The 23,636-nt window shown below is 26.7% G+C and overlaps 1 protein-coding gene across 1 annotated transcript in view; it reads left to right on the top strand.

Moving 5' to 3' along the window:
* The window catches only part of LOC114119725 (octopamine receptor beta-3R-like), a 171,973-nt gene that overhangs the window by 35,497 nt on the left and 112,840 nt on the right, over nt 1-23,636 (top strand). Inside the window, exon 2 of the mRNA XM_027981404.2 lies at nt 11,127-12,196. Within this exon, the coding sequence (XP_027837205.2) occupies nt 11,292-12,196 (905 nt within the window). The 5' untranslated portion in view covers nt 11,127-11,291. The remainder of the gene's footprint in view (nt 1-11,126; nt 12,197-23,636) is intronic.

The raw sequence follows: 23,636 nt of genomic DNA, 5'->3' as shown, positions 1-23,636 counted from the left end.
AATAATGTATTATTAAAATAATATAATTATTTTTACTTAATTTTAAATATATTTTTTATTTTATTACATAAATACGAATACTAATCTTTGAGATTAAATTTAACTATTTAAATCAGAATTTAAGAATTTGTTCAATCCGAATTTAATTTTTGTATTTACTATTAAATTAATTAATTAAATTTAATTAATCACAGTAGTTGTGTCTATTTTATAGTTTCAACTAAAGCCAAATAGAAAACGGTAGAAAGATAGATTAATTTTGACCCAGGTAAAGTCGGGTAATACATAACGTAACCATACGTCCCCATTTGTGAGGGATAGTCCCACTTTCGAGTTAAGTGCTCTACTGTCCTCAAAAAAAAAAACGTAAAAATGTCCTGTTTAGAAAAGCAAATCTATAATGAATTAAATCAATAAAAGTGCATTCATATAAATATCACTAAAAACAACACAGTAGATATATATGATTATATATATGACGTATATGATTATAATTTATAAATGAACATTATTTCTAATAAGGTTATTAATTAATATAATTTATAGGTGTTCCGCTCTAAGGAAAAAATATACTAATAGAGTTAGTTTTGTGACGTTATCTGACTTATTGAACCGCAAATTGAATTGTGTTTTATTCGTTTTTATAGATAAACTCACTTTTTTTTTAATTAATATTTTATTCTATCGAAGATATCATTTTCGTACAGATATGATTTGGAAGTAAAAAAAAAAATCTTGTATCATATTTAATTAGATTAAACTAACTCCCCATCATTAATAACACCCATCATTTTCCAGGAACTTGATTTTGATCTCTTAAATCCATTGGAATTGCTAGTTGTGCATACTCAACCAAGTGTCTCATTTCGTGATAACGGTAGTTCACAAAAATGGTGTGAGGATAAGTAGGATGAAAGCCGTTTCTTAGGCACTCAATTTTTTATCAACTGGAATTCTCAGACTTCGTTTAGTAAATAAATAATATTCATTTTTATACAAAATATTTTCACAGCAAATATACATCAACTCAAAATAAAATCTAGAATTAACAAAATTTACACTTATGTGTCTTTTTCAGTTAATTATTTTTGACACATTGGTGTAAAATATAATGAAAGGCTTTCAATATAATTATTGTATATTAGTTCCCATTAATGTAATTAGCCACATTCTTCATTTTTTAATTCCTAGTTGAAAATTATAAAAATCTTTTCCAATAAAAAAAAAAAAAAAATACATATTAGTCAATACCATTACCCACTATTTTTTTTATTTGTGGTATGCCTTTAGATAAAAGTAATACAGTTTTAGATAGATACAACGATTAATGAAACTTGCATGTACATTTAAGTTGTAAGAATCACCGTAACAAGAAAAACTAAATTAAAGTATAAAGCACTTATAAAACTTTTAGTCATTACTAATTTTATGAACTTTTAAATTTTAAGCATAGCAATGAATTTTATATAGGTTTAAAAATGATATTATGTGTTTACCCAAACGGAAGGAAATCATAACAAGATTATCTACAAATGTAGCAAGATAAGTGTCATTCGTGTGTAGTAGTATGCCAGAGGTACACATGTTGTAGAAAGTTAAATGACTTACATAGTTCCTTGAAGTATGCATGTTGTAATAGGATATATAATCGATATTTTATTCACATATCATACAGTAAAGATGCATTGTTTTTATCTGCATTTAACAATAAAACTGTCAAGGGGTGTTTAAGTCAATTGGGGAATAAACAGATTAACGTAATAAATTTGTAACGATTTGGGGTAGAAATGAAGAAGAAACAATAAATAATAAAATAAATTTGTATAATAAATGAAGCTGTAGTTTTTTTTAGGTTTTATAGGACTATTTTGTAGTATACATAATCTTGGATTCAAAATAATTCTTTTAGTCAATTTTAATTTGAAAATAGTTTATTCAAATAACACGTTAATTTAATAAAGTGTACCTACATGCTTGTGAGGCAAGAAGGTGCCATGGACTCAACGGCTCTGACACATCTGATTATGCTTTGTGAGTGTTGCATTATATGTGGTTACTCTGAACCTTTTCTCTTATACCTGAAGTTCATAACTCAGCCACTGTCGTGTTCTACGAAAGTTGTTATTGCTGACCGGCGAGAATTTTCATAGTTCGCACATATGTTATTATAGTTGAGGCTGCTATTATTATAATATGTGTCTATTGATCTAAGCTGGTTTACACTATATGCTACATTTCATATTATTTGTGGTACAACATTTGGCAAGACCTTGGGTGTCCTATTTATTATAAAATATATCCGAAAAATAACTAGAATCGTGAGCTCGTTACAATTTCTATGAAAATGTATCATCCTTTATCTATACAAAATTTATTTAATAGTAAGTTGGGTGAATGCAACATCGGGTTTTAAGCGGCATAATATGATCTATTTCTACAAAAACGAAACCTGTTTACAGATTTATGAGTATTTTAATCATCATCATTTTTGGATATTATGTGATAGTGCAAACATTTAATAATATTATGTATATGCAACAATATAAAAGTTTCTTAACTATTATATAATTTTTTATCATAAGTAACAGAAATTTATTTTATTAATAAATGATCATTGAATAAAAAATAAGATGAATTTATAACAGCAGAGTACTAATATTCCCAACATAAATATTAGTTATTCTATAATTAGTATTATATATACATTTCATAAAACATTTTAAAATTAAATGACAAATATATACATATATAATAATATATATAATCTATAAATCAAATACACTTAACAATCGAATCATTTTTTTTTTAAGAACTACATAATTAAATGAATCTATTTAAGTACTTATAATTATAAAATGGGTTTTTTAGTTTATATATTATACTTTTGATTTAATAGAAAATATGTAAGTTTTAAATCATTCCAATGAAGCAGTAATTTAAACATGACCATCAAAATAGAATATTATATAATCATAATTTTATCATTCAAAATAATAATTATGAAGTTTCTAAAATGTATTTAAAGTTTCAAATCACATTAATTAATATGTAATCAGTATTATTATCCAAAATAATATTCAATTAATTTATCTATACGGGTTTACATCATTGGCCAATTCATTACCGCATTATATTATTAATGTTTTCATTTGTCTAAATATGATCAGATAATTTTGATTATCTATAGATATGTAATTAAATAATAATAATACAATATTATATACACTAAATTAATGAAATGTATATTATAAGTAATACATATTTCATATTTAATAATAAATACATTAGAAAATTAAACATTTTGTTTATAGGTGTCTATACCATTTATTACCAATACTTTATATTATACAAAAATATTATTTTAAAAAAGGTATTTGAAAAGAATAAAAAATACTTATCTTTTAATAACACTGGTTTCTATGTATATAAAAAAAAAACTTATTTTCAAAACAAAATATTGGAGTGTCTATTATTTTTATGGAATTTCAATTGTACTGATATTTATTTTTAATACTGAGCAATAGTTTTACAACCACGCATTTATTTTGTTTATTTTTTCATCATCATATTTTGAAAGATAAAAATGCGCCAATCATAAACTTTGAGAATGTTTTTTAGCATAAAATATTTGTGTTTTTTTGTTGAGTATGTTTAAAGAAGAACATTTTCAGAACCATTGAAAAATTGAAAAATTAACAAAAATAGTTAGGAAATAAGAATATTTAAGTGGTATTATTTTTTGTTAAATTTCCTTTTTTTGTTTTGGTTCAAAAACTATATAACCGCAGACTCTTTTGAAAATATTCACAAAATATGTATATTTTAAATTAGTATATTCTATACTTGACATAATTTTCTAAATATAATTTGATAATTGAGTTCTTATAGAAATTTAAAATTTTCAACTTTTCGACTTTTTTTTTACATTGATAAAATATCAATGATACTAAATCAAAAAACTTTAAAATTAAGTTTTTTGCATTAATTAGAAAATATGGAAAAGACGTAGTCATACTTTTTTTTGTACATAATATTATTAACGTTTGAAGTTAAAAAACTGATGAGATTGGATGGAATATCATAAAATGTAAAATACTTTCAAACATTTTCAAATTATGTTATAAATATATTATCACCAATCATTTAAAAATATTACACTATAAAAATATTAAATTTCCCACTATAATTATCTAATCATTTCACACTAATTTTCATCTAACAACTACGCAGCAAAAAGAAGCAATAAGTCATGTCAGTAATAAGTTCTACGTTTACATTGGCATTTACACTAAACCATTCATCCATAACTTATCAATCAACGTAATTCTTAGTAATCCTCATGATTGTCTGATGCAAAAATAATTTAGGAATTAGTTAAACTAATATATAGTAATAATAATAATATATACTTGTAATAAAAACAATAGAAAGTGTTAACAATGAGTAATTTCTTCTATTCCGTTATTCGAGAAAAATAATTAAAATTACGTATTCTTTGTACTTGAAAGGTAAGATGGAATAATTTTTATATAAAAATTAAAAAAAAAGATTTAATAGTTCTAAGAATAGTTAAAAATAAATTTAAAGTCAAACCGTATACATTTTTATAAGTTGGAAAATCAAATTTTTAAGTAGGTCATGAATATTTTTACGAGTATAATGATTTTTAACTTATTGGTTTTAATTTGTTTAATACAATTTTAAAATAGTTCACTGTTCTTTCAAATGTATATCAAAATGTTATGTTTATATTATTAACTAAAAATATTTATTTTATAATATTAAACTAATTTTAATCAAGAAATTAGTTTAGGTTACATATCCATAAACATACATTTTCAAAATAATTAAAAATTAAATATATTTCTTGATTATTTTTTTAAGTTAAATTTTTGTCAAAATTTATCAAAATCATGAAAATTAAGAAATCATTTTGTAATAAAAATGTATTAAAATTATTAATTATAATACTTTAAGTTTGAAATATAATAAAAGGTTTCTATAATTATTAGATGTTCATATAGTATTAAAATAAATCAAAAATACATAAACTTCAATAAAAATATTTCAAGCATTCAAATTAAACTTTGACAAAACTAAATATTTAACGATTTTAATCGTTTAGCTCTAATTTCAAAAATATTAATCGTAGACGTAGACACTTAAAACTTTTTATCATTTTTAATATTACTTTAATTTTTTATGTACGATGAAATGTTAAAAATGTTTATACTAAACTTAATGCATTAAATCTCGAACTTTTAAACTTATTTATACCGTTCTTTAGGAAGTTAGTATTGAATTTATACTTATAAATTAATAAAAATGATAAATTATATAATAATAATAATAAACAATTGAAGTCTTATACAAACGCGATGTTTTTGTGGAAAATGTTTTTAATCAACTGTATTACTAAATAGTAATAGAAAAATTAATTATTTCTAATAATAATTAGAATTACTTAAATTTGACGCTCCAAACAATAAAACCATCATAACAAAATAATTATCAAATACAACTGTATCATTAGAAATTTTAACCATTGATAGTTTTCGGCCAGCTATCATTTTTCCATTTTGAAATTATATCGTATTATCACATTTTATCAAGTTCTTCGACCTTATTCTCCTTTTGCTTTCCATTTTACAAGTAGGTTTACATAATAACAAATCTATACAGCACAATTTTTTTTTTTACTAAATTTATTTCATTGTAATATAAAAATATAATAATTATAAGTCTTTACGGTTGATCTAGGGTAAGGACAACCGATTAAACACCAGTCATATTATTATTGAAATAATCACCTACAATTTTGACGCACATGCGACGACGTCGAATAATCGACATAAGATAATCATCGACAAATTTAAAAATAATATCGTAGGTTCCTTTTCCATTTAACTATACTGTATACTTGTATACTTGATAATACTATATAACTACAACAACGTTAAAATTAACCTCTATACATTATTATTATAAATAACGTTTTTCGCATTTATATAATATACGATAATGTACGTTATAATAATAATTAGCGATCATTAAAGTACGGTGGATGGTGGATAATAAATAATAATTTATCGTTCTTGGTGTGCACTCGGCCGATGCTGTGACACAGTCTGGACGTGCAAATAATAAAAGTCACAGCGGCAGCGTGTACATAATTTATTGCTGACACATACCACACTGGTGTGAATTGAAATTATTCAGCCGTGATACTTTGCGACAAATTCTCCGTTGGTTTCCATTGCCAAAATTTCGAACAGTTTGGTAGGGACTAAGGACTGGAGAGTCTATATAAAGTACCGTGACACATTAACCATGACTTTCTACATGTTATTACGTTTATTAATTATACATTTATTCTATTTATACATTTATGTTCCTCATTTGTCGCAAAGCGTATATTTTGCATCTTATAAGTGTTACACAATAATAGAATGTGTGGGCGTGAAATATTATATGTACCTACGTATTGAATTGTTGACAAAAGTTAATCCTAACGCGAGTCGCAACTTTTTCAATCAAATTACAAAAATTTGACGAATTTCACAACAAATCAGTTATAGTGACAGAAAACTCGTAATACACGTGCAAATAGGTATTATGATCAAAAAATGTCCGTAGAAACATTCCGGTGACACATAACATATTATAATGTTGCAAACAACAATATTTCCGTGTTAAATTAATTTTTTATCGTCCTTTTTTCAGATTTTTATTTTATTACAAATCAAATACCCACGCTGAATGATTGATAATAAAATACAATAATGATTCAATTCAATTGGATTTTTATATTATTACAATACGTCCTTTATTTGGAGCGACCTCTGATCGACCATCACGTCATTTTTTTATGACAAAAAAAATTATAACGTGATGAATATGTTTGTGCACAATAATAATATTATACATTATAGATACATATTTATTATGATATTGTTGACACTTGCCACCTTGTCAGGTATAATATTACTTTTTTCAAATATTAATTTGTTGCACGCTTGTACGTATACGCGTGTTTGATTTACGATAGAAACCACTTCATGACAGCGTGTCGGTAGCCGATTAAAGTTTTCCACGAGTCATTGCAACAGTGCATCAGTAGGTATTTGTTTTGGCACTTATTAATGTAACATATTACGCGTCTCTTGAGGGAATTTACGTAAATTACCCAAACGTGGTTATGTAGGTTATTTTATTCGGTATAGGTGTATAGGTATGACAGTGGCACGCTGTAATAATATATAATACGCATAGACACCACATTCGTATAACTATATATGCAACATCCACACATATTATATGCTAGATATACAATATATATATATCACTTTAGATTATTCGGATATCCGAATGAACAACAGACCTCGCATGTGAGCAAGTAATAATTTAGTGTGTAACCGTCGAGTGTAGATGCAATATGAATACAATATTATGTGCTCGGTAGTATAACTTATTAACTTTAGCACTAGGACTTTCGCACTTCCCGGTACGAAAGAAACAATCCACCGTAATGAATTATTTTGTCATGTGTGAATGTTATTAAACCTAATAATAAGAAAAACCATAACATTTCGTGTATTATATGATTAAACTTGTATGATAGAAACTGTAAACAATTAATTATACGTGGATTTTTAGGTGCATTAGATAATAATTATTATTGCAAAGAGTTTTAATTACTTATAACTTACAAACAATATATAATATCAACTATGCAAAATTAAATTCTACGAAGAATAAGAAATTTATTGCGTTTTCACATTTAATAACATACTACATATTATTAAAAAATATTGTAAACTTTTTTTTTTTTAAGTTAATAATGTTATTGGAAACATAATATTCAATATGCATATTATGTTTTGAATACAATATTATAAATTAATAAATGACATTTAGTTCATTTTTAGAACTCAATTCGAAATATTAACCGAATCTTGTCTGTTGATTTTACAGTGTTTCAAAAAAAGTAAATTATAGTTATTTTTATAATATTAAGACCGAATTTTATATTGTATTAGTTCATAATAAAAGAATATCAAGTGCTCATTCAAGTTTCAGATCACTGAGTTTAAACAATATTGTATTCATTTTAAGATTTTTCACGTCTAAATATAAAATGTTGAATAGTGTGAAATATTTTTAAAATTATTTTAATAAATTATTAATGAGACTAATTATAAGACTATACCTGTATAATTTTAATAAATGTACAGGCTATAACTTATACCTCTTGATAATACAACTTTGAGTACATCGCAGTCGTATTGATGAAGTGGTAGGTATGTCAAAAAAATGTCTTCACTAAAATATCACAAAGAAATATTGTTACTAGTAAAATAGTACATTGACAAAATATCGTGAAATGTGTATTTTATAAAAAATTATATGACTATTCACATAATAGGATTTACACATATAAATTGCTTCACTATCTTTTGTACCACCGGCAGATGTTAGTGAAGTTATGAACAGATATTAAAATTATATTTTTTCGTCCCAAATATTCAGATTCTCTCACTCTTCCTAAAATACTTAGAAGAGATGTGAACTGGAATTAAAATACAAGTTTCAATATACCGTTTATTTTTTTGTATTCTGTTAGAAAAATAATTATAGTGAAATGCAGTCAAGTAACAGAAATAGTGACAAATGTAAAATTTTTTCCTAACAATATTATTTTTTTTTAATACAAAAATTTCAATATTTATCATAAATATAGTAAGTATCTAAATTGTTGTTTTCTTAATTTGACAAGCATAATATTTACTAATAGTGTTAGTCAATGAAATTTGTCAGTTATTATTGTTACATACTGTACAAGACAAGCAAGTCGATTGGATTTTAATTTTTTTTTTATTTCTGATATTATCCTCAATCAATTTTATTTTCAAGTAATTTGTATAATATTTTAATTTTATAGTGACTAATAATTATTTTTCCATAATTTGATGTAATTTATAATTTTCAATAATGTGATATTGTTATTCATGTATTATATATATATTTTTTTTTTTTTGTTATTATTATTATTTGCATTATGATTGGATACAATTGATGTGTTTTTGATTCATCAATCATAAAATCTATTCAACGATCGTTTGATATATGATATTTTACATAATACATTCTACCAGATAGATACCTCTTTAGTTGATGACCTGTCAACGTCAAATAAAAATAAATCAGGATTTATAATATAAACTTAAACGTACAACATATAATCATCCTTTACTTTTTAGTTTGTCCAATACATACTTCTTTAGTAAGTTTAATATAATCAAAAATAAAGATTATATTTTAAACATATATAATATTTTCTTTGTACTAAAATATAACTATTGAATTTATGATAAAGTTATTATATTTAATTAATCTACCAAATATTTCATTTAATTAAAACTAACGTCAAGTTGATAATAATATACAGTCTCAAGTGTACGTAAAATAAATTATTATAATTTTTGAAAAATGTCTGTTTTTTAACCTTTTAAACCCAACCACCCATATTCGTTCACCTAAATAAATTCATCTTTAAAAGATAAAACTTTTGGTTTATATATGTTTTGGTAATACGCTTTTTAAAACAACAGAGACGCTAAAAGAAATAGTAAAAGTCAAGATTTCATTTAAAGATTTAACAAATTTCTTCATAGTGTTCAAGTAAACCATGAAACTTCGAAAACATTACGTGACACAAATGAATCCCTTTTAAAATATATCTGATCCCAGTTTACCTAAGAATGTTTTCTGCAAATGCTTATAAAGCTATAACAACTCAACAACACATACAACTCTTAAGTTTAAAATAATAATAACTCACTGACATCCCATGATGACAATTTGATCAAAATAACTTCATGCACTACACTATAATATAATTTAGGAATTACTGGCCAGATAGTTTTTAATTATTTTACAACATTGTAATCATTTTGTTAAACAATTCTTCTGCTGACGTTGAAAACAACAATTTCAAACTAACACACTACCTACCTACTCAGGAATCGCTGAACCACGATTTACCACGATAATAATCACAAGACACACCGTAATTCTCTCTTGTTCCAATTAGCAGTCAAGTTATAATTGTGATCTCAGACCAGCTGCCGCCACACAACATGACCAACACAAGTCAGTCGGTATCCAACAAATTTAATTTTACTTAAATGCCTGCGCCGTGAAATAGAGTCACTGACATATTATTAAACATTTAATATGGAACATCATGTGGGTCATACCTACGTCATGTATATAATTTAAGTCGTATAGTTATAACTTATAATAAATTACACAAAGTGCGTCCGATTTATTTCTGTTTTAATCTCAATTCGAGAAAACATATTAACTTAAGTACAAATGAAATTGTTTGAACGCGTCATACAATAAATATTATATTATGTACAACGATCACTCTCCGTGGACTTAGTGTTGTAGAAACATATAATAACAAAAAAGATATATGTGGTCTAAATACACAATTTAACGACTTGCCTTTGTGGTACCATCAACATGTGTAGCTATTTTCGTACGTTTTTATCTTATTGATAAAATCGAATTAGGTACGTGTTTTACGAACATTTTTATTGGTAGCAATCGCCAATCTATTGTGATTTATGAGTAAAGTGTAACAAAAACTGAAATAAATATAATTTGTTGCTAAAATTTCGGGCAGATCATTGATCACTTTTCTTCTACATTCAACGGCGTACCTTGATATATTAAAATCCCCAGTCTGGATTTTCATAAGTATTTGAACAAAAGGTAGGTTATTAGGTCTGATGATCCACCTCACTCAAAACGGCCAAAACAAAATATTAACGTGTTCTACGCACCACTGTTTTCAGTGTGACGTTGGAGTAGTTGACTATATCGATTCGAACGGTTGATATTATTATATTTTCGGTGTACGTTAAATTTCTATAGTTAACTCGACGACAACTACAGAATAGTGTTTAAGAATAACTGTACCTACTATATAATATTGTCACGCGGTAACACCTAACCATTCGTTCGTCGGGGGGAGGTGTCGTCGAAAACAATAATATTATATTTTATTATCTCGTTTGTATTAAAAAAAAAAACGTTGCGTTTGTTTTGCGTTTCAGAAGCGAACGGTCACCACTGGGCAGCGATCGTCACCCGGGCACGCGGAACAGCACTCGACCCTCACCTAACCCCGGCAACAACACGACCGGCCGGAACAGCACCCACCGCCGGCGGGAAAACCACCGCGCGCGATGTGACCGCCGTTCGGTGGGTGGACGGCCACCATGGACCCGCAGATGTGGTGGTACGACACGGGACTTGTACCAGGAGGAGTACAGTTAGCTGCTGCGGTTGTCGGTAACGGCACGGGCGGCGGAAGCATCGGCGGCGGTGTCGGTGTCGGCGTCGACGGAGACGGCGGCGGCGGCGGCGTCGGCGGAAGTGTCGGTGTCGGGTGCAACAACAGTAGCACCGGCGGCGGCGTTGGCGGGGTCGGTTGCGCGATCGGACCGGACAACAAAACGGCGCACACGGTGGCCGGAAACGACGGTACGGCCGCCATCGGCGGCGGCGGCGGCGGGGGCGGAACGGTGGCGGACGACGTGGCCGGCACCGTGGGCCCGGTGCTCGTCTTGAAGACGGTGGCCATGTGTTCGATAATACTGTGCGCGGTGCTGGGCAACGCGCTGGTGGTGATCAGCGTGGTGCGGCACCGGAAGCTCCGCATACTCACCAACTACTACGTCGTGTCGCTGGCGTTCGCCGACTTCCTGGTCGCCCTGTGCGCCATGTCGTTCAACGCCAGCGTCGAGATCACCGGCAAGTGGATGTTCGGCTACGTCATGTGCGACGTGTGGAACAGCCTGGACGTGTACTTCTCTACCGCGTCCATACTGCACCTGTGCTGCATCAGCGTGGACCGGTACTACGCCATCGTCAGCCCGCTGCAGTACCCGATCACCATGACGCAGCGCACCGTTCTGTACATGCTGCTGAACGTGTGGACGCTGCCGGCGCTCATATCGTTCTTGCCGATATTCTTCGGTTGGTACACGACCGCCGAACATCAGGCGTTCCGCCGCAAAAATCCGATGTCGTGCGTTTTCGTCGTCAATCGGTACTACGCCATCATATCGTCGTCCGTCTCGTTTTGGATACCCGGCGTCGTCATGATCGTCATGTACTACAGGTACGTGTGTGATCTTCGTCGTTTGTCGTGGACACGTGAGAACGGATCGATTTTTAACGAGCAGTTGTACTCGATACCGGCAATACGAGAGAAAGTGTTTTTCGAATCGAAAATATAGGTCGTTTCGTGTTTTTTTTTTTTTTTTTGTGAGAGGAAAACATCGAAAATATTATATCGATCGGCGAGCAATACTACAGAACTGAGGCGATGAGTTGTGCAGTGACTAGAGAAGATAAGAAATTAAGAAAAATAGGTTAAAAACAATAGTTCATTAGTTCAGCCAGGCGAGCAGGTGAGAGGAGGATACTCGGAAGCAGTGAGAATGGCTATGGAAATAAATCTAGAAAAGAAAGAGGATAATGAAAACCGAATAAAAGACAGATAAATAGAGTAAATATTAATTAAATAAATAAAATAACAACACAAAAATAGGTGATATGCGTGATAGTGAATTAGTGAAGTGAAACTTTGAGTTGGAAGTGTAAGACAAGGATGATCGACAACAAAACTATTATTTAACGTTCACTAGTTAGACCTATATATTTTTTTCTATTCAAGGCATAAAAACTCTTTTCATACCACGAAAATCGAATTATTGGTTTACTATGTTCTGTTGCTATTTCAAGGTGCAACATAATAATGTATAAACACGATTATTTAGAAGAGTAGTATAAGTAGTAGGTGTTTGTAGAAAAAAATGTAAGTATACAAACGACCACTTAAATACAAGATCTTACTGCTGTCCAACCTAAAAACCAGCTAGAAAACTATGCTCACATATTAGCAAAAAAAGCAATATACTACATATTTTAGTTGGGTAATAAATCATATTTAAGAAGAAAATCATTAGTTTGCACAAGCGTTACCAAAGGAAACAGATACAAAGGAAAGTACATCAACAGAGAGTATAGAACAAAGGCGTGATAACAACATCGAAGCAAAAAAGAAGATGAACAAATAAGAATCTTGGATAAAAATTATTTCATAAAAGGAATGAGTAACAATAAACAAAATAGCAACTAAAAATAAATTAAAAATTTTAAAGATTTAAGAAGGTATATAGGCTTGAACATATTTCAATGAAAATTAAATCATTTTGTTTCTTACATGTACTAGTCTTTATTTATAATGTATAAGTTGTATGCTCAAATGTAAAGTCTAGGTTTATTTAGATAGTTACCTATATATTATGTTTTCCACGCTTTTATTACGTTATTTTTGTTTACATAATTATTGTGTCTAGGTACCTAGAATATAACAATAATAATAGTAATATCCTTAATTTAAAAATTGTTTTTTTATTTTTCTGGGTACACAAAAAGAGTTTTATGAATTATATTTACAGTAGAAAAATATCTTAGAATTATTACTTTTTATTTATTTAAAAAAATTCTGAAAACTAATGAAACAAGCAAATTTTATTTCACTAAATAATAATAAAAATAAACAAAAATAAAAAAAGTTTGCTGGAATACCGAATGGATTAGTTGCCCATACGTTGTGGGTATGTTAATAAATAAATAAATGATTTGAACCTAATAATGATTTGACTTAATAATTTTGATATTAGTGAATTCTATAAATGATATAAATAATTTAAGTCTACTCAAAATAAGTAATTAAGATGTTTTAAAATCAAACTGTTAAACTAAGATATGGATTTGGACATTTTTATGTAATTATAAACTAAAACTGTCTAAAAGATCTAAAATAATAATAACTCCCAACAATGAATTATAGTTTGATAGTATAAAGCTATAGTTGCCTCATTATTACCGTTTTATCATTTTTTATTTTATTTTTTAATGATATTTACCATAAAGGTGAATTTATATCTTTTTGGATATTTTTCATACATATATATATATTTAATAGATAATATATATTATATTTATCATAAATTCTGATACTAATTGAAATAATTTTAAATAATATTGTGAAATATCATAAATATATTATAACATAGTTGGAAATTATAACTATGTATTCCGAATAAACTACTTGTAAGCAGTAAATTAAGAACAAAAACTTAACAGAAAATGTACGTTAACTTAGAAAACCTATCGACAACATATTTTTTACCTTGGACGATTTTAGTTTAAACATTTTTTTATAGTTTGGTTTGGCTTTAAAACTACCGATTACATTGAAATATGGTTACATATTTCTTTTTTTTAAAAAGCTTAAGTTCAAATAATATCTACTACCACTAAAATTGTACAGTTTTACAAAGAAAAAACGAACATGAAAATATTTATAATAACAGTGACATGTTTTTAATACTACCTATAGTGTTTTGAACAGCATACACTGGCCAGAATCTTTGGGACTCAAATATTTTGTTTACATAAAAATATATTATAATCTATATGACAATAATATGTATAATAATATTTATAATATACTTGTATTACAATATCAGTTAAAATTACAAACATCGATATCATTCTTATAATAGAATATTATAATAAAATACAGTTTAAAATGAATATTGAGATATTTACAAAACAAACTCTACGATCAACAATATCTCGACGACATAATATGTACCATTATAGACGTTGAAAAAATGTATTATATTATTTATGTATTCATGTGCATCTGTATAATAAGTTCTATTTGTACAAACTGTTATTTACATTTTTACGACTAGGTAGTAGGTACTTACTATATATTAAAACTATGTTTCTGCGAATAGTATTCAAAGATTGGTATCAAACTCAACATCTGCTATCGATCCTTAAGTACAAATAACAATATGTTGATAAACACCGCTCTCGTAAAACGCACTCAATGTAATACAATGTCCATTCTACTATTTATCTAGAGCAGCATCCTATAAAATAGTCAGGATAATGTAATAAATCATTAATGGTTAATATTAATATAAATAACTCAATCGTGATATTCTATTTTTTGTATTTTTATAATCTCACTTCCAATTGGCAGTACATCCTTCAGTATGAATTGAAAGTTAAATGCAGCTTTGCATAGTATATTGACATTGCATATTTAGTAGAGCATTTGCTATTGATCAACGGTTTTGACTAAAATGTTTTCAATATGACATTTTCGGTAAAATAAAGTGGCTTTACGAACGCACTAAATCTCCTACAAATAATAATAACACGTCATCCCGTAATCGCACTACAAATATAACGACCAAGCCCATGTGAGCTGTTTAATCGTAAACTATTTTGTAATCAACTACTGAAACAATTTGAATAATTAAACGCATGCACATAATGACTATAATATATTATAATAGATTATATAAACATATCCGATAATAATAATATACATGGAATGAAATGTTACTGTAATTAAAAACTTATTCCTAGTATTGGATTGTATTTGTTACTTGCTCCGTTATCGTCAGGAAGTTGTTTTTCAATACACCAATAATTATCTAATTGTATCGTCGAGTATGAAATAACTAGTAGTTATAGAAGTCATGGTATTTAGAATTTCTGGTAAACCTATAAGTGATGTGATATTGGATAAACTTTAACAAACTAATACACTTTCATTAGGGTTTCTTGTACAATGTAAATAAACTGTAAATACGAATAATATTGTCAACAGGCTTGTGACGTCTTCCACGAATTTAGTACTGATACAATCCATTACAGTACCGAAAAGAAATATCTGAAAATTATTCAACTTAACATCACCTGCTTTCAACAGTCATTTATTATCATACTTTGTTGCTTGTGTCCTGTAAATAAGTAATGTCTTCAATTCCGTATTTCCGTGGCAAAGTCTAACGTGATAAGAGTTGCGTTGCACGATTTAAACGCATTAATATTTCAATCGTATTTTAACAATTTAACTACTATAATATCGAATTCAGCGAAATCGATGATAAAAAACTTAGTTCTTTTCTGAATCCCAAAATACTTAGTTTTCAGTTTCTTACTTCTTAACATCACTAACGTCATAAGCACCTATAATACCTTTCTTCATCCCATTATGCCAAAGAAAACTAGTGTAATTTATTGGGTCTTTGCATAGAAAAAAACGCCATTAAAGATGTTGGACGGGTGGCTAATCAAGAAAACATTTACATAGCATGTTATATATTATGTAGAATGCGACTGAAAGAAGTATTGAGTATAAGCTTATGGCATGCGTATAGATAACCTATTATGTGAATAAATAGCTTGATTTAAAGAGTAAAACACTTATTTTGTTATAAAATTGTGATTTACAGAGATCTTCAACTTAAACTATACGCTGAGTATCACATTCCAATTAATAAATTATGCAAGCTTTCCCAGTATTATCCGATACCTGTGGGAATGAGTCCAGGAAACTATTTTTCGTTCGAAAAAATAATATTGATTTATTGTTGATTGTTTAAACCATAAACTTTAAAGTACAAATATAAATATTATTTAAATAATTATCATAGTGGGTTTTAAAATATAATTTTATAGTTAATAGCTGAATATTTTTTAATTGATTAAATAAATAAAAAAAAAAAAACAAAGATACCTTTTGGCTGTAAAGTAGGTTTCAAGTTTACCTCATGATATCATTTAGTCACTTTAATAAATGTGTTAAATTTAAATTGAATCAATAATTTATAAAAACGGTTCTGAGTATACTTATTTAGCTAACATTTTCGAAGGTTGTTATATTGCAATTAATTTATATTTGAATTTAGTAATAAAGTAAATCAAACGATTTTTTTTAAGACATCGAATATTTATAATATTATTTTCATTAACTTATAAACAAGCTACAAGTACCAACCTATCATAGATCGAGTTGAATGGCTTAAAATGTATCCAAATATTTAGAAAATATATCATGAATAAATAATAATAATATAAGTAATACAAAATGTTTCAGTGCCAATAGTTAATATATATATATATATATTAATTACAAAAAATATTTAAAATAAAGGATAAAAGTATAATACGTAGATATAGATAGAAATGTGTTTTAAATAATTTTTAAATGAATAGCTAACTACGTACTACCTCATTTAAATTATAATTAGTAAGGAAATAATAAATGGTTTTAGTAACTTAATAAATATACATTTTTCCATTATGTAATATTATATTTATAACATTTTTACTGTTAAGCATAAAAATAATAATATATAAATTATTATAAAGGCATATGAATAATATATTATCGGGAAAAAAATCATTGATAATTTATACATAATATTTGAATTCAAAATGCTAAGTGGATACTAAATTCAAATTTTTTTGTCCAGAAATACAAAATAAATATCTATATACAGTATTATTATAGATGTAATATCAACATAATACTGTTTACTAGAATAGTTAACATTTCATATTTTGTTAAATACATTTTTAAACTCTAAATATTTTAATTTGAAAAATGTAATTTTTTCAAATATAATTTAATTTTTAAGCATAACAAAAATGTTTGATTTTTGTATTCTTTTGTAAAATAACCAAATATTATTTTTTTTTTACTCAGATTTTAAGTAGGGTGGAATAATTATTTAGTATTTTATTTAAACTATTTAACATTAATTTAATGTCTTTGTTTCATTTAAATCTGCCACTGTTAAGCCTAAGTGCATGAGTACATGCAACAATAAACCTTAGATTAATAAAAACATTTATAAGGGATAAAAATATTCATGACAACCTTGTAAATTAATTATATCATAGTTGTTCTATTTTAATTTCTAACTATATTTAAGTTTGTACATATTCGTGATTTTGACAGATATTATCACAATATTTTAAATTCAAACATTAAAAAAAAAAAAAAAAAATTGTGACTCTCAATACCTTTATTTTCTTTTGTGGCCATCAGCATTCACCCAAACTTATTATATATCTATTGTAACTGATTTTAAAATACAACACTTTATCAAAAAAAAAAAAAAAAATATATATATAAAACAAAAAAAAAAACTATAAATTATAAAAAAAAAAAAAAAGTTTTCAGTAACTCTTACTATTATTATGCTTTATATAAAACTTTTCTTGATATATCCTCAATATAATTAAAAGTTGCCTTTTATATTTATCAATAAATTGTATATACAATAATATTATATTTACCATTATATTTCATGGTTGAAATAAATCGTTATATAAATAGGGTCATATTTTATTTTGATTAAGTAATAGTTAGGTACAATATGGCGTTTAATATAATTTAATATTTTTCCTAAATTAAAAGCAGGGCTTAAATTGCCTACCTCTACTCAATCAATACGAAATTCAAATAAATATTAATATATAATATGATATTGGCTTAAATTACGAATCGCATACTCATCACATGTACCTAACCTAGATTATATATTAGTATTATCAGTTTATAATTTATATTAACAATACTATAGATGCTTAGCGATTATATTATGCAGTTTCAACAATCGATACCAGATGTGATAAAAATAAATGAGTGTCAGGTTTGGTGTTCGTATTCGTTGAGCGATATTAATATTAGAATAAAAGATAAAATTTATTGGACCATTATTTCATCAAAACAATATTGTGGTAAAAGCAGGAAATAAATTCGAGGTTCGGCTGTGGTGAAGACGGACGGACTCGTGATGATGACAGTTCTGGCTAGTGCGCTGCATGTTAGCTGTTGTAGTTGAGATGTTTGAAGTTGAAGTGTACCCATTTCCTTTTTACATTTTTTTATGGCAGCCTATGATATAGACTACCACCATTGCCCGTCATCGTTTAAAAAACATTACCTCACTGCGTGCAAAAGTTTGATATAGGTAAAAATGTCACAGATTTTAATTATACAGTTGACCAATATTCAAACCAGATTGGCGTCTACATTCGATAAAATATAAACTATTAAATATCCTTTGTGTAGAATTTTATAAACGTAAAATTCGTTTTTTTTTATATGACATTAAATGATTTTGGTACGTCACAGGTGGAAATATTTTATAATATACTAAGATATAAAAGTCATAATTTCAGATTCTCCATTTTTTTTCCGGATAATTTATCACTATTATGCTCTTTCTTTTTTTTTTGTTTAGTAGTAAGTACAATTAGCAAACTATAAAACTTTAGATCACGTCTTGTGTATAGACATATTATCTCAGTATTTCACATTTTTATTGAGTGTTTTATTGAATTTAGCTCTCTATATACTTATTATTCGAAGAAAAAAGCTGAAAGTCGTAAAAACGAAAACGACAACGATGATAAAGTTGAAGAATTTTGATGATCATTTTACTCGTAAAAAAAAAATAATAACTGTTCAATATGTGTTTATTTTCCCTTACTTTTTTTTGTACGTGATAATATTTAGTGTACGTATATATCGCGGAACGAACTTGCCTGTTTCGTACATGAACAAATTACATTTCCAAAGTTATTTTTCAACATAAAATAATTTGTCACCATATTTTAGTTATTTTATTTAAAGTAATATAAATAAAATACTTATGATATTTTTTCAGTATAAAATATAATCAATTCAAAAAAAAAATAATTTTTTCATTGTAAAAAAAGGTTTGTTAAAAACATCTTTTTTGAAAAATTGTAAAAAAGGAACTCATTATTTTCTTACGTGTGGGTATTTCATCATGAAAACCTTTACTTAGTATTTATTACAACCGGTAAAATTCATAAATTATATTTATGCATTTTAATAAATAATTTTGAAAATTATAAACTCAGCTTAATTAATTGATATTTTAACTATAAGCTATAATAATAATAATAAAATAAATATCGAGTATGCATTGTTATATAGTATGTGTATAATAGGTATATACATTCTAGCTTTATTATGTTATACATTTTCTTTCGATTAAAGTTTATCTTATTTCCCCTTGTTTATATTGAGCTCAAGTTAAAAACAAAAAATAGCATTCTTATGGTGGGTGAAAATAACAAAAGAAATGAAACCATGATTAATGCGAAAATAATTAAATATCATAAAAATATTACAATACAAATATTAAATTTGATAAATATTTTAAACTAAAAAGGGAGAACTGGACGTTCTGTAAGGTCAAAAATGTAGCACTTTAAAATGCGTGTTTGATTTATTGGGTTTCATTGAAAAATGAGATTAAGTTTAAAAATATTTGAGCTCAAGTAGAATTCATAATGAAACTCTTGATAATATTCATGAAGTGTAAGATTATGGTATTGAAAAATACGTTACCTATTTTTCAATTTCCCGAAAATGTTTTACTCTGTATTTAAATTAAACGCACGAAACATGAATCACAACGAACAGCCCAGAGTTATGTTAGGAGATGTCCTTCATCTTGTTTGGTAATCCCGTGGAACACACACATTAATAATATAATATAATAATACACGATGAGTCTGCTTATAAATCTATAATATACGTATTACATTCGAGTATTTTATATTTTAACCTAAAATTAGTTATTATGTATTTGATTTCTGGTATTTATGAGATACAAAAAAGTCACACGTTTTTGTGATATCAGAAGTGTTAAATTAACTAAAAAACTACTATAACAATATACAGTCAGTATTACCGACTTCTACCAATTTTATAAATTTCAAATAATATACTCAAACCAGATTTTTCCCAATTTTTAAGCTAAACTAGGAAAACATTTTTCTAAATAAGACAACAATAATTATATATGTCGTACAAATTGTATTCATACACATTTAGAACTACAAATCATTTTAGATTCGAAACTGGGTGAATGAATATTAGTTTTTAATTTTTTTGTAGACGCATATTGTTTATTTATATGTATGTCTTCATATTTTGATTATTTAAGCGTTAAAATGCTTCAATAATTCATTTTAGGGTGATTTCTAAAGTAAATTGTACTAAATTGATACTTTGAAAATGTAAAGTAGAAAATTCCCAATACTTTTTAAAATAATCAGAGAAAATGGAAATATTTACGCACCACCAGTTTACAACAAAATCAATTTTGCTTCGTATAACGATTTTTCATCCAACGATTTGAGTTATTATGTAGTACTTTAAAGAATATTAATCATAATAGGGACATAAAACTTTTCACTGATACTTTATACTAATATTATTATTTTCTATACAAAACAACATTTTCAAAATATTTAGACTAATTTTAAGCTGTTTATTATATACACCATTATACGGTACGTCGACATGTTGACTATTAACTTATAAGTTAATATAATAACAGTATACGGCATAGTAGTTATTAATTAATAATATTATAATATAATAAATATAATAAAATAAATTTTTTTGTGATTTAAAAAAAATATTTACAGTAGAAACATGAAACATTTTACTTATTGTCATTTTCAGAGTTTCTATATATAAAGGCATTTTTTAAAATTGGTTAACTTCTAAGTTATTAATAGCCCGATCCATGAACCTATTAAAGCAGTTGTTCTCAACCTGTGGTACGTGGAAAGTTCATAGGTGGTACGCGGAAAAAATTTCCCTTTTTAAAAAAAAAAAACATAAACATATACATTATTAATAACCAAAAAGCAAAAAAATGGTCAGATGGTACGTAAAAATGTTAAAACTGTGTAGGTGGTACGTGAATACAAAAATGTTGAGAACCGCTATATTAAACAGTACATTTTACTGTATATTGACTTATAAGATATTAAAAATAATGTAATATTAAGTAATTTAACCTAGTTATAATAGTTATTTTATACACGTGATGAATAAACTATAAACAATATCGTATTGATAATAGAAAAATAAATAACTAATAACAATATTAAGTAATTATAAAATAATATTCGTCTTTATATAATTTTTTGCTGAACTATATTTTATAAATATCGATCATAATGTGATCAAATATTATGAAGAAACTATTTGAAGTTGTTTTTTTATGTGTATCGTAAACATCAATAAGTACCTAAGAAATACTTTTATTATAAATTGTATTATGTTCTACTAGAACTTTATGCTAAAATTGTCGATAAATTATTAAAAAAAAAAATAAATAATTTAAAACAAGAAACTTGTGAATAAAAAAACATATAATAAAATCTTAAATTAAGTAACAATTACAGATTTTGGACATAAACTCATTTTTCTGTAATTTTATGAGTCTTAATATTACAATTAATTAGCACTAATGATTAATTCCTTTATTTTTTTTTTTTTAATTTTTGCAATGCATTATGAGCGTATTATGAACAAATATCATAAATATTTTATTTTCAAAGACGTAATCTAAATAATATTTAAGATTAAATATGAAATCGAAAAATGAAAAAGTAGTACCCATTCTTTAGAAATTTGGATATCTGACATGCAATTTCTGATGTTGTGTCTTTTTATACTTCTTGTGTCAGTTTTTATATGAATAAAACAGTGTTCTTTTTTTTTATAATACCTATGTTGTATTGTTGCTATTCAGATAATAGAATGGAACTTAATACCCCTAAAGATACATCTTGTATTTTGTTGAATTTTTGAACAACAATATTATATGAAAAAAAAACATTATTAATCATTTCATAATTCCTTTTCATATTTTAAAGATAAGTCTAAATTTCTTAATTTCACTATATAAATAAATTTTAACTAGGAATTTGGTCAATCAATTGATTAATTAATCTTGTGTATTGCGTATTAATAGTAAAACAGTTTCTCTTACCGATCAATGTTACGTTATTTTTTATAATATATTCTGGCATTAGGTACTAAATAATATGATAAACGTGTTTGAATATCAATATTTAATATTATAATATAGCGTAATACAAAATTTTTCATACACCTATTAATCAATGTCGAATATAGTGGCACTTACATAGTACACTATGGTTGTGATGACATATTTTATACCGAGACGACCCCCATCCACATATTTTACATTACTTGTTACTTGCTAGTTTACCATCATATTAAAAATTTTCGTTGGTGGATCTTAGGAAAAAGTCGACCACTCATCGACTAATCCACTCCCATCGTTATGTTCGAATCCTCCGAACGAATTGTTTTTACATCATTTTCAGATGGTGTGAATTAAATAGTGATGTGTAGTCTAACAAAATATTGGCGAATTGTTTACGTATATTTGCCAAACTAATCACTCTCAGTTATGTTGGGATCGCTTGTTTTCCGAGGATCATTAGTGAAATGCCTCAAATTAAACCGGATACCACTCACTCACCTGATATTAATATCAATACATTATTTACGGATTCACTTAATTGAACGCCTCTGAAACCGTATTATTTAGAATTTATATTGTAGTTCACAATATAATTTTATGTTGTAAAATTAAAATAAAAACTTTTTAAAATAGTCAAGTAATCTCTAAATTCTTGAATGCCTTACAAAATAATATTTTTCAAATTGGTCTCTAGACAATCAACTTATATTTATATGTATACGAGTATATACTTATTTTAGATAATAAAAAAGAGCGTTTGCTCTAAGAGGCATTTCTTTCTATAGGAATATTTGCTTTTATAAATTTTAGTAACAAATA

This window comes from Aphis gossypii, chromosome 1, assembly GCF_020184175.1.
Source record: "Aphis gossypii isolate Hap1 chromosome 1, ASM2018417v2, whole genome shotgun sequence".
NCBI classification, from domain to species: domain Eukaryota; kingdom Metazoa; phylum Arthropoda; class Insecta; order Hemiptera; family Aphididae; genus Aphis; species Aphis gossypii.
The sequence above is the reverse complement of the archived record's forward strand: the minus strand, read 5'-3'. Positions and strand labels throughout refer to the sequence as shown.